Raw genomic sequence first — 16,053 nt, forward strand, 5'->3', positions numbered from 1 at the left:
CCAATATTTCTTAATGATCTAGTTGATTCTGTCATAGTCACCCAAGGAGGCTGAAGTCCCCATCATACCGTGGGGATACGGTCACCCCGTGCTTTGTCTTTCTGGTCATCTGGTCTCTCTTTCTCCTTCCCTTAGCAATGTTCTGAGTGCTTCTGAAAGACATGGAGAACTCACACTCTGACCTCATATTCTGCTCAGACATAACCACTGTTTTTGCAGAGGTTTGAGAAGCGGTACAAAGCCTTTGGTCTCTCACCTTTGTGCACAAGCAGGACTGGCTTGAATCCCTAAGACCTCTGAGACCCTCCATCAAAAACACATCAGCTAAGCTGTTTTCAGAAACTGTTCAGGGTCTAGTTCATGGAGATGGGAATGAGGAGGGGCATGAAACTCATCAGGAAACATTATTCCCCGGAATATGTGTTCCAGGTTCTCTCTCTGTCTCTCTCTTTTTTTTAATATGCCAGAGTTCTAACTTCTACCCTCAAGACTTAAACCAGACTCTGGCAGACACCTGGAGAGAGGGATGACTCAGGGCTTGGCCAGGAACCCAAGTCAATTCCACCACCAGATTCTGAGATCAACTAGAGTGCACAGGGCAAACGTGTTCTGGTTATTTTAGTGTTCTGGCTAACTGGGAACAAGCAGTGCATACTGAGGGCTTTCCCAATGGCTCACTGATAAAGACTCTGCCTGCAATGCAGGGGATGTAGGTTTGATCCCTGGGTAGGGAAGATCCCGGAGGAAAGCATGGCAACCCACTCCGGTATTCTTGCCTGGAGAAATCCCATGGACAGAGGAGCCTGGTAGGCTACAGTACATAGAATTATGAAGGGTCAGGCAGGACTGAAGCCACTTAGCATGCATAGGGTATATTGAATATAATTCAGTCTTTCTTTGATGATTGAGAATCCGGAACAATCATTCTAAATATCAATCAGAAATCCCCACAGTAGAAAGACAGGAGATTGAGTTTATCCTGCAGTGACTTCCAGGCCAACTGCAAATTTATTTTCAGGCCCCCACTCCCACCGCCAACACTCCTAACCCAGATGCATTCTTGCCTTTGTTGCACCGGATAGAATGAGTCAAAGACACTTGGTCCACGGGATACTGAAGTTCTCTGGTGCTAGTCCCAGTTCCCCTATTAAGTGGTTACACGACCTTGGGAAGCTATTTCACTTCTGAAACTCAGTTGCCTTAACTGTGCACTGGAAGGTTGGATTTCCCGGTTCTTCAAATTACTAGCGATATTTTGTTTAGTCGCTAAGTCATGTCCGACCCTTTGAGAGCCCCAAGAACTGCAGCACACCAGGCTTCCCTGTCCTTCACTATCTCCCAGAGTTTGCTCAAACTCTAAATCTATATTTAGGAATACAGCTTTTCTCAAGAATCCAAGGAAAACGAAACTTTTCAAAGCTGGGAAGAATGAATGTAAGTGCAAAGCATTTACATTCTAAATCCATGGGTGGGGGTCATGGAATCCCTGAAGCCCATTCTGTTGTGCCGACTGTCCTTGAACTTCAGGTTTAGAATCCTGGAATAGAAGATCTCTTGGGCCCCTTTGGGGTCTGCCATTCCCTGCATCCATTTCAGTGCAAGCATCTACCCAAGTCTACAGAGCAGTGATTCATTGACTTTAGTTGCACTTTGAGACCACCTGGGAGGGGAGGTTTTCAAAGATCCAATGCTCAATTTACTCCCCAGATTAAATCTGAATTTGGGTGGGTGGGTATCCACATTTTTCTTAACACCCTCTGGGAGTTTCTAGTCTGCAGACAAGTTAGCAAACCCATGCCCTGGGACAAGAAATCTCAAAATCAGGAGTAAATAGAATCACATAGAAAGCAAGGCAGATTCCCAGGCCCCCGCCACTGGTGAGAGTGATTCCTTCCGGCAGATCCCACTGAGAAGATGCACTGTAAGTAGGCATCCTAGGTGACTCTGATGAGGACCACTCTCTGGGAACCTGGTAATGGCCATTCAGCAGAAGCCCAGAGGAGTGGTCTTCGCTGATGCCCCCCTTCCTCCTACGTCTATACACCCGCCCCCACCCCGGGGTCTCCTGTCCTGCTCAAGGAGAAGTTAAACAGGCGTGCATTTGCCAAACAGCTTTTTTTTCCATCTTTCTCATTTCGAGCGAACCTGGATCTTTTAGCCCGAGCCTCTAATCCCACCAGGTTCAATAATTTAAGCAGCACACTCATCAACGTGGTCAGGTTTAATATTTAAACACCAGAGCATCACTTAGGTCAGCCTCAAGGTGAGAGCTGCTGCTGACTCGGGTGTTATTGCTGGTTAGCAAACCAGGCCACTGGGGCCAGAGCGGACTGCGGGAAGAGCCCCGGCTCCCAGGCAGGCCCGGCGCAGCAAAGATCCGGCTGGCCAGCTTGGGCGGCCCTCGGCCTCTTGCCTACCTGGAGCGTGTGCAGTAGGACCTGCAGCCCACTGGCTTCTTGTTCGGCCATCACCTCGTCGGGTCCGGGGGAAACGGCTGCCTGCGGCCAGATTCAGATCAGGGCTGGAGAGGCAATGTCTGCCAAGCTGACCTCGCTGCCCGGGGAGACGGCCTCAGCTGCACGCTGCCGAGTGTGAAGTGAGCACGCTGCAACCCTAGCCCTCGGCCCAGGTGCGGTGCCCCCCGACACCCACTGCGGGGATTAGGTGAGCCCCGGCCCGGGAAGGGAGGAGCACTTGGGCACAGGGGTAGACAGGGCCCCCGGCGTGAGTCACTCACCCACCTCCAGGCCCACGCAGGAGCCACCCTGGACGGCTGACAGGCATTCCCAGCTGACCTGGTCAGACTCCCTACAGAGGCTCGCTCGGCCCTCCCCGCCGGTCCCCCCCCCCAACTTTATTTTGGTCTGTTGCCGGCTCCTGGGTAACAAGAGACCCGAGAGCGCTTGCACAACCGTGGCCTTGCAGGGCACAGAAGCCCAGGGCCCCCTGAGGTCCCAGGCTGAGGGACTGGAGCTCTGGCTGAGAAGGAAAAGAACTGCTCCGGGTTGTTTTTTATCAACCGAGTCCCTTATATAATCTACAACTTTCACAGCGACCCTACAGACAGTGACAGTGCTTTGCTCAGCTGTGTCCGACTCTTTGCGGCCCCAAGGACTGTAGCCCCCCCCAGGCTCCTCTGTCCATGGAAGTTTCCAGGCAAGCATACTTGAGTGGGCTGCCGTTTTCTACTCCAGGGGATCTTCCCAACCCAAGGATCAAAACCACGTCTCCTGCACTGGCAGGCAGATTCTTTGGCACTAGCACCAGGAGATACTATGATTGCATCTCCCTTTTACAAACGAGAAAACTCAGGCACAGAGATTCTGGGCCACAGGAACAGAGCTTAGGAACGTATGCCCAATCTGCCAAGGTAAACTGGCACCAAATCACGAGCAGGAGCCATTACACCATCCTACCTCTTGCTGCTGCAAATGCACTGATCAAAGTTATACAATGTGGGCTGGGAGACCTATCCCCCTGCCTCAGAGAGAGCAGATGCCCTGGTGGCTGGTTTCCTCCAGACCAACACAGGATCTCTCACTTCTTTCTGTTTTCTGCTCAGAATGTGTCACAAGCATTTTAGCGGCTATTTGGCCACCTAAACCCTGCCCCCCACCCCCCATGTCAACACCCACGTGTCTTATAGTCCTTTAGATATTGGCTTCTCAGAGTGTGGTCGGGTCATCACTCCGTGGCTTGTTAGACCCCACCCAGAGCTCCTGAATCAGAAGCTGCATTTTCACAAGATCCCCAGGGGATCCACAGCTGACTGACAACAGTACTAGGGGAGTAAACATTCAGGAAGCCCCATTTCTGACCCCATTGACGACATGGCCACAGAGAGCCCATGGGTTTGATGCCTCACAGCTTTTGTCTCCAATCTCCAGCAAGCCCCAAGCACAACTTGCACGTGTGAAATTGGAGAGTGAGCTCATTGAACTTCATGACCGACCAAGAGCCCAGCTATGCAGGAGGGCCTGGGCTCGCAGCCAACAGCCCCGTGCAGCGCTCAGGGAGCTCTCATGAGCATCGGAGCAGCCAGCTGGCAGCTGCCCAAGCCCGCTGTGGTGACCGACGAAAGGGACTCTGCATTTCCTGATCCTACTTGGCTGAAACGTTCCCAAGTCAGGAGACAGAGCGTCAGTTACTCCCTCCCCATGCTAGGCCAGGCCACACCTTCAGATTCAAGGATGGAATTCAAGTGGTTTCTGCCCTCCAGAAACTTCCACTCTTGTTGTTGTTCAGTTACTCAGTTGTATCCAACTCTTCGCAATCCCATAGACTGCAGCACACCAGGCTTCCCTGTCCTTCACTGTCTCCCAGAGCTTTCTCAAACCCATGTCCACTGAGTTGGTGATACCATCCAACCATCTCATCCTCTGTCATCACCTTCTCTTCCTGCCCTCAATCTTTCCTAGCAACAGGATCTTTTCCAATGAGTCAGCTCTTCACATCAGGTGGCCAAACTATTGGAGCTTCAGCATCAATCCTTCCAAAGAATATTCAGGACTGATTTCCTTTAGGATTGACTGGTTTGATTTCTTTGCAGTACAGGGGACTCTCAAGAGTTTTCTCCAATACCACAGTTCAAAAGCATCAATTCTTCAGTGCTCAGCCTTCTTTATGGTCCAATTCTCATATCCATATATGACTACTAGAAAAACCATACCTTTGACTATACACACCTTTGATTGTAAAATGATGTCTCTGTTTTTTAATTCACTGTTTAGGTTTGTCATAACTTTTCTTCCAAGAAGCAAGTGTCTTTTAATTTCATGGCTGCAGTCACCATCCAAAGTGATTTGGGAGCCCAAGCCATTCTTAATGGCTTTAAATATAAAGACCTTCCATGTAGTGACTGGACTATAACATCTCACATTAATCGAGCATGGGAGTAGGGGGACAGTTGATCCCTCCACTTCCCCCACCTTGATGACTGGAGAGAAGAAATAAAGGCCCCCTGCTTCCCAGGTGGCTCAGTGATAAAGAATCTTGCCTGCCAAGCAGGAAATGTGGGTTTGATCCCTAGGCTGAGAAGATCCCCTGGAGAAGGAAATGGCAACCCGCTCCAATATTCTTGCCCAGAGAATCCCATGGACAGAGAAGCCTGGCGAGTTATAGTCCACAAGGTCACAAAGAGCCAGACATGACTTAGTAACTAAACAACAACAAGGATTTCCATCTTCTATAAGGAGTGGAGCTTTTCAAGGCACACATTCTATGATCCCTTAAAGGTCCAGGGATGCAGGAAGGACTGCACTGTCCCATGTCATTACCTTAAAAGCAGATATTCATGCCCCTTGGTTGTAGGATAAAGCAAAGGGGAGGAGGAAAAATAAGTCCTCCCTACCAACATATATCTCAAAAATAGTTTAAAGAAAAAAGCCAAACTCCCCTGGTAGTCCTGTGGTTAAGGAGCCACCTGCTAACACAGGGGACACAGGTCCGACCCCTGGTCTGGGAAGATCCCACTTGCCTCGGGGTCAGCTAAGCCCGTGCAGCACACCTCCTGACCCCTCGCGCCTGGAGCCTGGGCTCGGCCACAAGAGAAGCCACCGCAGGGAGAAGCCCGCACTCTGCAACTGAAGAGCTGCCCCCGCTCGCCGCAGCTGGAGAAAACCCACACACGGCATCAATGACAAATGGCAGCCAAAAATGAGTGCATGCATGAGAGATTGGGATACTGGGATTGACATATTCACACTACTGTATATAAAACAGGCAACTCATAAGAACCTGCTGGGCAGCACAGGGAACTCTAGTCAATGCTCTGTAAGAGCCTAAATGGGGAAAAAAATCTTAAAAAAAAAGAAGGGTGGATATATGTACAGGAGTGATTCACTCTGCTGTTCATCTGAAACTGACACAACATTGTAAATCAACTAGACTCCAGTAAAAAGTTTTTAAATAGAAGAGGAAAAGCCACTTTGTACTGAGAATTCACACAAACTCTGAGGACCTGACGTAAAGGTATTTTTGTGCTCACGGGCCCTTATTTAGCACTGACATAAAATTGACCCCATTTGAATCCCTCTCCTGGATTCTGTCTAAATGAGACTCTAGTTCCATGAGTGAGCTGATTAATTTCGGCTGGAGTATAAATGGGTGACAGTAGCTTAGTGTGCATGCCCCCATTAGTATTTGAGTTTCAGCAGAGACTTTCCTAAAAGGCAGGAGGAGATATGCAAGCTTGAAGTCCTCCCGGGCAAAACAGCATGCAGAGAAGATTGAAATGAATGCTCGTTACCCACACAGGGCAGTCAGACCCTGGGGAAGGTTAGCAAGGATGCTACTTTGCGCAGAAGAGAAAGGCCGTCCTTCATTACTTTGTACCTCTTGAAGAAGGCATTTAGCGAAACCTGGATAGAACTCAGTCCGCTGACTTCAAAGAAAGATACATTTAATGCGATCCAGAGATGTCTGTTGTAGTTTCAAGAGGTGTCCAACCCCACCTCCTGGTCCTGTAATTCACAAGAAGGATTCGCAGAACTCAGCAACCTTGTTACGCTCATGTGCTCAGTCGTGTCCCACTCTTTGCAACTCATGGGCGGGGATCCACCAGGCTCCTCTGTCCATGGGATTTCCCAGGCAAGAATACCGGAAGGGGTTACCATTTCCTACTCCAGCGGATCGTCCTGACCCAGGGATCAAACCCAAGCTTCTTGCATCTCCTGCATTGGCAGGAGGATTCTTTACCACTAGTGCCACCTGGAAAGCCCTGTTACAGTCATGATTTATTATACCAGAAGGATATAGATCAAAATCAGTGAAAGGAAGAGGAACACAGAGCAGGGTCCCAGAGATACCAGGTGTGAGTGGCCAATCATGCCCACTCAGGCCATTGTGTGGACAATGCTTACTTCTCCCAGCAGCAGTGGGTTACAACCCGCGCAGAGTGTTGCCAACCAGGGAAGCTCACCTGAGGCTGGTTGTCCAGGGTTTTCACCAGGGTTTGGTCATGTAGACACAACTGACTTTACTCTCCAGCCCCTCCAGAGGTCAAGCTCACACCATGATCCAAGGTCGCCCCCTAAATTATATTGTTTGCATAGTTCTGGAGGAGGGCATGGCAACCCACTCCAATATTCTTGCCTGGAGAATCCCCACAGACAGAGGAGCCTGGTGGGCTACAGTCCATGGGGTCGCAAAGAGTCAGACACAACTGAGCAACTAAGCACACACATCTAGCATGGCCCAGGGTCCCCAGGTAAACAGGCACTCTTAGACAGCACATTCAAAGGACTTAGAAATCACCTCTCCACAGCCGAGCAAGTCAGAACTTTATTTGGACAAGGTTAACCCTTTACTGCACGCCTGTCCTCTTATGCCATAATCTCAGCCCCCAGAACCTCATGATAGCTTGTGAATAAGCTGGAGAAATAAGCACAGGTCTGTATAAATAGGAGGATCCAATAGCTAGTAGACGGCCAGTATTCAAAGAGCAGTAAATTAATAAATTGCTGATTCAGAGGGAATTTTCTAACGGCATTCTGAGAATTCCCCTGGCTCTTCCTATTCAACATTTTTATCAATGACTTGGGATGAAAATAAAGACTACAAGCTTATCAAATTTTCTGATGACACCCGATTGAGAAAGACAGAAATATGTCAGCTGACATAGTTGGGATCCAAAAAGATTTCAGCAGCCTTGAGTGGTGGACCGGATCCCACAGGATGAAATATAACAGAGCCAGATGGACACTCCTGCCCCTAGATCCTCCACACCAACTCTGAAAGAGTAAGGTAAGAGATGTGGCTAAACAGTGTTGACCATGGAAAGGTTTGGAAGGTTAGCCAGAGGGGAGAACCACATGAGTGTCAGCCTGGCCCCAGATTCCCAAAGTGTCTTTTCAGTTGAATGCATCAACTTTAGAGGGGGGCGTGAAAGTTGTGCCTGTAACGAGGATGGCAGTGAGGCTCCACTGAGGTCCCACCTGTGCAGGAACTCAGCAAGGCGCCTGGCACAGAGGACGTGCCCATCAATGAGAGCTGGGTATTACTGTTATGGACATCACCAACGGATGACTCCTAACCGCAACAGAGGAGACCCTGGTCCTGCTCAACACTTCTTGGCCTCTAGATGCATGACAACTGCCACCCAGGAAAGGATGTGAAGAGGTGGGGCTGGAAGGCAAGAGACAGAAGTAAAGGGTGGAGCTCCCAGGAGCCCAACACAGGGCAGGTGCAGAACTGTCCTGAGCAGAATCAGGCCACCACAAGGGGCTATTTCCCTGCCCAGCAGGGACAGAAAGAGCATTCGGTCAGAAGCTTCCAGAGGAAATGCCAGGACTGCATGACCTTAACAGGCTTTATGTTCAGTGACTTGATGGGGTGGGGAGAAAGAGAGGTACTTCCTGGCTCCAGGTCACACAGCCAGGAGATGTCGAAGCTGGAATGAATTCCCCCTTTGAATCTTCCCTTTAGGATGTGGCCCACTCTCCCAGGTGGCCATGTGATGATCTGGGTGGAACTCAGATAAACAGTTTACGTTTCAATGGATAGGTTGTATCTCAGCCTGTATGAGAAAAAATATCTAATTAGCACAACCAAACCGTTTTCTTGGGTATTCATTCATTCCTTCTCCAAAAGAAGAACAATATAGAAGTTCCTCAAAAAACAAAAAATAGAACTACCATCCTGGGTCTCCCACGGCAGATTCTTTACCAACTGAGCCACCAGGAAAGCCCCAGAACCACCATATGACCCAGCAATCCACTCCTGGGCAAACCATTAATTCAAAAAGCTATATGCACCTGATGTTCACAGCAGCGCTATTTACAACAGGCAGGTATAGAAACAACCGAAATGTCCATCAACAGGTGAATGGATATAGAAGATGTGGTACATACACACAGTGGAATATTACTCAGTCTTTAGAAAAGAACAAAGTAAAGCCATGTGCAGCAACATGGATGGGCTTAGAGATCATCATACTAAGTGAAGGAAGCCAGACAGAGTAAGTCTGAAGTAAGACAAATACCATATGATACTACTTACCTGCGGAATCTAAAGTATGACACAAATGACCTTATCTATGAAACAGAAACAGACTCACAGTCATAGAGAAGAGACTTGTGTTTGCCAAGGAGAAGGGGTCTAGGGGAGGAATGGACTGGGCGTTTGGGATTAGCAGATGCAAACTAGTATATATGGAATGAATAAACAATAAGGTCCTACTGTATAGAACAGAAGTTATACTCAATATCCCCGGATAAACCATAAGGGAAAAGAATATGAAAAAGAATATATGTGTGTGTGTAAGTGTGTGTGAACAACTGAATCACGGCTGTACAGAAGAAATTAACACAACATTGTAAATCAACTATACTTCAATGAAATAAAGTTTTTTAAAAAGTGAGTCAATGTTAAGAAAAACATTAAGGGTATAATAGTACATGTGACTCTCAGACACAGCAAAAATCTAGGGTGAGGGATGTTAATAGCTAAAATTGCAGAAGGATCACACTGCTCCATGCCTCCTGTCTAATACTCAGCTCAGATTATCTTTTCCTTCATCTTATAGTGGGACCAAATCTCTCTCAAATACTAGCTAACACCCTCCTTCCTCAGACACATAATAAGCTGATTAATATAAAGATTTACCCAAGCCCATGCATGTGACCAGTCTGTCTATCACGATTTGCATTTAATGTTACTATCTTAAAACTTTCCATTCCATGCCCTGGGTTTCTTCATTTTTACTTTCCTGATCTTTCCTGCCCCATTTCCGGAACACACTTGTGCATACACACTGGCACTTGCACACACAGACACACATTGTTCACAACCTTCTGCCAATCAGAAAAAAGGCTGCCTTTTTTTTAAAGCCACACAAATAACATTACTAAACTGTGGACTTAAAAGTTGGTGTATAAATATTTTTAATCAGTGTTACTTGGAAAACAAAATATAACAACTACAGAAAGAAGAAAGAAAAGTCTGCCTTGACAATACATCATAGTTTACTGGCTGTCCCTACTGCTTCTCAGAAGATTTCCCCCACCTTCTGATGCGTGAAATTCCTAAGGGGGGTGGGTGGGGGCAGAGGAGTAGAGGAAAAGAAATCTGGGTCCAAGAGCTGGTGTTGTGTGTACCTGATTTAATGGAACCCTTGTCCTAGCCCTCTGAGTCAGACATTCCCACTTCCAGTTGAGAAAACTAAGGTTAAATTACATGAGGGTGTTGCACAGGGATTTGATCCTGGATCTGTCAGCCCTCATGGTCCTGCCCTCCAGTGGGAAGAGAAGCTGCAGGTGTAGAAGCCCCTGGAAGGGAAATTCTCAATGGATTTATTGAGTTGGCTGAAAGGTTCACTCGGGTTTCCTGAACGAAGCTTTCAGCCAACCCAGTACATTCATAAATGACAAATGTGGATTCTTTCCTGAAGACAGAGGCAAGTGAAGCGAAAAGGAGGGCATAGCCTGAAGTGAGGGTGTGAGGGCCACCCGCAGGGGTCTTGACTGGTCTAGGAAGACATAGTGACTTAGATGCACACAAAGGCACATACCTCCAGTAGAAGAGCAGGCCTGAAAACAGACTTCCTCCATCACTCAGCCTGGGACCAGCCCTCTGAAAAGCCTCTCTCCAATCTAAACATGGAACCCCTGAGATCAAACTTTTGCTCCCTTGCCTACTAGCTATGTGACTATAGGGAGGAGACCTAAACTCACCATACCTCAGTTTTCTCATCTGTTAAATGGGGCGATGATAATGCCCAACTCATCAGTTGCTGGGAGGATTCACTGGAATAGCACGATGTTCTTAGTAGTGTTTGTCATCTAGTAAGCCCTCTGAACATGCAGATGTTACTGACACTATTATGACTGCCTTTGTTAAAGATTCAAGCATTCCTACCTCAAGTAGTTGGTGGGAGGATTAAGTGAGCAAAAATATGTGGAAGTGCCTAATGTAAGGTGATGAATGGTGGAAATCATTAAGTACTGATGCCCTGGACTTCTGCTAAATTAGAAGGGACAAGGTAGAGGAAGTGACTTGACATCCATATTTCTGCCCAATGAAGTTCCGCCCTGTCTTCAGTTCTGTAAATTTTGGCTTCATGAATTTTTACGTTCTGTTAGTAGGCAACTACACATTTAAATTGCTATGCCCGTCAGATAAATGGACCCTTTTATCATAATGAAATGTCTCTGTCTTTGAAAATACTTTGTCTTAAAGTCTATTTTGTCTGATATTAATAAAATTACTCCAGTTTTTTTATGCTATAGTTTACTTGATACAACTTTTTTCATCCTTTATTTTCAATCTATCTCTATTGGCTCATCCCACTACTACTTAGCATATTACTAATGAGAATTTATTGCAATGTATTATCATCCTTAAATAATAAAGGTTGAGTAGGAATAAGAGGGCTTCCTAGGTGGCTCAGTGGGTAAAGAACCTGCCTACAAAGCAGGAGCATGCCCGAGATATGGGTTCGATTTCTGGGTTGGGAAGATCCCTTGGAGGAGGGCATGGCAATCCATTCCAGTATTCTTGCTGGGAGAATCCCATGGACAGTGGAGCCTGGCAGGCTACAGTCCGTAGGTTGCAAAGAGTCAGACACAACTGAAGTGACTGAGCACAGAACATCTGTACTTTACACACAACATCATTTCTTATACAAAAAATATATATAGTGGTGTCCTGACCTTTTTTATTTATTCTGACAATCCCTGCCTTTTAACTGGAGTGTTCCATTTACTTACATTTAGTATAATTTTTATATAATCGGTTTTATCATAATGCCATTGTTTTTCTCTTTGCCATCTCTTTTGGTTTCATCCATCTCTCCTCCTTTTTGCCTTTTTTTGGGTTAATCAAATATTTTTTAGTATTTCATTTAATTCTATGATTGACTTTTCAGCTCTACCTCTATGTATTATGTTTTAGTGCTCATTCAAAGGACTACCTTATGCATCCTTAACCATTGCCCGCAGTCTGGCTGGAGTTTCTACAGTACCTTTTCATGTAAAATATAACTATGTAGCAGAATAACTCCACTTGCCTTTCCTTCCTATCCTTTTGATATCATTGTCATAAATAGTAACTCTATATCTGTTATAAACCCTACACAATATTTCTTTTGCTTAAGACAGTCAAATGTCTATTAAAGAAATTATGAAAAGAAAAAACATAGTCTTTTAAAGTTATTCACAGACTTACTATTCCCTGTGCTTGTTGTTCCTTCTTGTAGATATGATTTTCTTTCAGGAATCATTTTTCTTCAGCTTGGAAGTTTTTCTTCAGCATTTCTGAAGTTCTAATCTACTGGCAATAAATACTCTCTGTTTTTATTTTTTTAGAAGATGCATTTATTTGCTATCATTTTTAAAGAATATAGAATTCTGCGATACTGGACTGACTTTTTCTTTTCAGCACCTTAAAGACATCATTCGGTTATCTTCTTGTCTTCACTCTTTTGAAAGAAGTTAGTCATCATATGTATATCAATGTTCCCAGTATGTTATGTGTCATATTTCTTTGTCTGCTTTCAACAGTTCTCTCTCTTTGACTTTTGGCAGTTTTAATATGTATTACCTAAATGTGGCTTCTTTATACATATTGTGCTTGATTTCTTCGAGTTCCTTGTAGTTTTTGCTTTCTACCAAACTTTGGACACTTTAAGCATTCTTTTTTTTTTTTTTTTAATATTGTTTCCTTCTCCTTTCTATTCTCCTTCTTCAACTCTGATTAAATATACGTTAGATAACCTGACTTGGTACAACTGGTTCCTGGGGCTCTGTTCATTTTGTTAAGACTCCACCCTTTGGATTAAATGGTTTCTATTAATTTTCTATTAATTTTCCAAGTTCACCTACTTGTCATCATTTTAAAATTCCAAGTAATTTACTTTTACACTGTAAAGAATCCATTAGGTTCTTTTTTACACTTTTCATTTCTCTGTTATTACCCATCTGTTTGTTCATTATGACCATGTTTTTCTTTAATTTCTTGAACATGTTTAAAATAGATGCTCTAAAGTCCTAGTCCACTCATTCCAATATCTCAGAGTTAGTTTCTATTAACCACTCTTTCTCTTGGCTATGGAATACATCTTTCAGTTTCTGTAAGTATCTAGTAATATTTTATTGATTGTAAGACATTGTCATTGAGATATTGTGGAGATTGTAGACTCTGCTATTGGATGGACTCTTGGATAACATAATCCATTCTTATGCATTTATAAATTATAAAAAGGAACCCATGGGGAAAATGATTTGCCCAATGCACACAGATAGTCATGGCCAATTGAAACTACATTGCCTAAGCTGAGACTCTGTGTCGTCCCAGTTTTCAAGCTGAAAATATGATGCCTTTCCAATATGTTTTAAAATTTTATCCTTGGGAATAACATCTTCTCCTCTTAAAGTTTCGCTAGCCCTTTCCTGATTTCTGTGCCTAAAGATCACTCACCTATTTTCTAGATCTAAGGATGCTACTGCTATTGCTGCTGATAATGATATTTGATATTCTTGAGCATATCAAGGATAGATTTGTCAAGTATTGTGTTTACACTACCGTGTGCTAGCTACTGTGCAAGGGTTTTACTTAATTTCACCCTGTACTATCCCTTCCTTTGGTAGCTTACCCTAATACCACTCTTCCTGTTAAATTAAATGCTCCAGTTTCTGTATCTCCAAAGTACATACATACATAACATAGCATTGATGATAATGAAAGTGAAAGTGAAAGTCGCTCAGTTGTGTCCAACTCTTTGCAACCCCAGGGACTATACAGTCCATGGAATTCTCCAGGCCAGAATACTGGAGTGGGTAGATTTTCCCTTCTCCAGGGGAACTTCCCAACCCAGGGATTGAACCCAGGTCTCCTGCATTGCAGGCGGATATATTACAGTAATTAGTTTCTATGGATGGCTGTGCTGTTAGGCTTCTAGTCTTTCAGTGGCCAGGGAAGCTTTCTGTGTCCATAACACCCAGCACAATGCCAGGCACACAGTAGTTGTAAGAAACTGTTGGGTTCCAGTGGCCTCTGGTGAAGGACGCAGCCCACCTTTGGACTAGCTACATGCCAGTACTCCAGGCCTGTCAGTAAGTGGAGGTCAAAGGACACCGTATCCTTGGTTCTATGAGGCTGAGGGCCAGCTCTGCCCAGCATCCACCTGAGGTGTTGTTGCCATGTACATCTGAAAAAGTTCTTCAGGGAAGGCCAAGATAAGCTCTACCCTTGTGCCCAAGCTAGTCCCATCAGGGGCCAGACCTGGAGTGCTGACAAGTGTGGAATGTTCATTAGGCTCTTGCATCGGGGCCAGTCCAAAGGCTCATGGCCTCTGGGTCCCAGGCTGAAGTATCAGGTCACAAGCAAGCTGTAACCAAGGGCTCCTAAGGTCAGGCTGCCTAGAGTGGGGTGGGGGAGAAACAGAGATATCAGCCATCAATGCCACTAGTCAAGATGCTTCCTTCTGCTTCAGTGAAGGCTAGAGAGACCACAAGCCGGGACTAGAGGAATCAAATGCCAGACTGGGAAGGGGCATGGCTTCACTGGGAGGGGCCATGCAGAGGAGCCCACATTAAAGCTTGTGACACATTCATTCAGTCATTTACTCCACAAACATGTATTCATCGGATCTCTACAGGGAGGAGCATACCATCACATAACAGCTAAAAGCAAAATCTCTGGAATCAGTTTAGATTTACATGTAGGTTCTGCCAAATTAGTTACATGACTTTTAACGAGTTATATACATTTTCTCTACCTCAGTTTCCCATCATTAAAACAGTGATAGTAACACAAAGGGTTGTGAGCACTAAATGAGTAAAGCATTTAAAATTTGCCCATAGGTGTCTGACATATAATAAGTTTGATAGCTATTAATTCTTATCATCAGGTCCTGGGATGGTATCAAAGAGATTAAGGTGAAAAAGTATCTTAAAGATGTTTAAATTCCTGCCTTCAAAGAGCTCTTTGGGTAGTGGGAGAGATTCAGTTCAGTTCAGTCACTCAGTCGTGTCCAACTCTTTGCGACCCCATGAATCGCAGCACGCCAGGCCTCCCTGTCCATCACAAACTCCCAGAGTTTACTCAAACTCATGCCCATCAAGTCGGTGATGTCATCCAGCCATCTCATCCTCTGTCGTCCCCTTCTCCTCCTGCCCCTAATCCCTCCCAGCATCAGGGTCTTTTCCAGTGAGTCAACTCTTCACGTGAGGTGGCCAAAGTATTGGAGTTTCAGCTTCAGCATCAGTCCCTCCAATGAACACCCAGGACTGATCTCCCTCAGGATGGACTGGTTGGATCTCCTTGCAGTCCAAGGGACTCTCAAGAGTCTTCTCCAACACCACAGTTCAAAAGCATCAATTTCTCGGCACTCAGCTTTCTTCACAGTCCAACTCTCACATCCATACATGACCACTGGAAAAACCATAGCCTTGGCCAGATGGACCTTTGTTGGCAAAGTAATGTCTCTGTTTTTAATATGCTATGTAGGTTGGTCATAACTTTCCTTCCAAGGAGTAAGCGTCTTTTAATTTCATGGCTGCAATCACCATCTGCAGTGATTTTGGAGCCCCCCAAAATAAAGTCTGACACTGTTTCCACTGTCTCCCTATCTATTTCCCATGAGGTGATGGGACCAGATGCCAAGATCTTAGTTTTCTGAATGTTAAGCTTTAAGCCAACTTTTTCACTCTCCTCTTTCACTTTCATCAAGAGACTTTTTAGTTCCTCTTCACTCTCTGCCATAAGGGTGGTGTCATCTGCATATCGGAGGTTATTGATATTTCTCCCAGCAATCTTGATTCCAGCCTGTGCTTCTTCCAACCCAGTGTTTCTCATGATGTACTCTGCATATAAGTTAAATAAGCAGGGTGACAATATACAGCCTTGACGTACTCCTTTTCCTATTTGGAACCAGTCTGTTGTTCCATGTCCAGTTCTAACTGTTGCTTCCTGACCTGCATACAGGTTTCTCAAGAGGCAGGTCAGGTGGTCTGGTATTCCCATCTCCTTCAGAATTTTCCACAGTTTATTGTGATCCACAGAGTCGAAGGCTTTGGCGTAGTCAATAAAGCAGCAATAGATGTTTTTCTGGAACCC

At 45.3% G+C, this 16,053-nt stretch overlaps 1 protein-coding gene across 3 annotated transcripts in view; it reads right to left on the reverse strand.

Annotated features, from left to right (window-relative positions):
* The window catches only part of AGBL1 (AGBL carboxypeptidase 1), a 900,518-nt gene extending 897,759 nt beyond the window's left edge, over window positions 1-2,759 (reverse strand). Inside the window, exons 1-2 of one of the 3 annotated variants that reach the window (XM_043434375.1) lie at window positions 2,742-2,759; window positions 2,418-2,498 (exon numbers count right to left, since the gene is read on the reverse strand). In XM_043434375.1, coding sequence (XP_043290310.1) covers window positions 2,418-2,468 — 51 coding nt within the window. In that variant the 5' untranslated portion in view covers window positions 2,469-2,498; window positions 2,742-2,759. The other 2 variants (XM_043434374.1, XM_043434376.1) reach the window with 2 other exon arrangements.
* Window positions 2,760-16,053: the final 13,294 nt, after the last annotated feature.

Source organism: Cervus canadensis, chromosome 17, assembly GCF_019320065.1.
Source record: "Cervus canadensis isolate Bull #8, Minnesota chromosome 17, ASM1932006v1, whole genome shotgun sequence".
Lineage (NCBI taxonomy): Eukaryota > Metazoa > Chordata > Mammalia > Artiodactyla > Cervidae > Cervus > Cervus canadensis.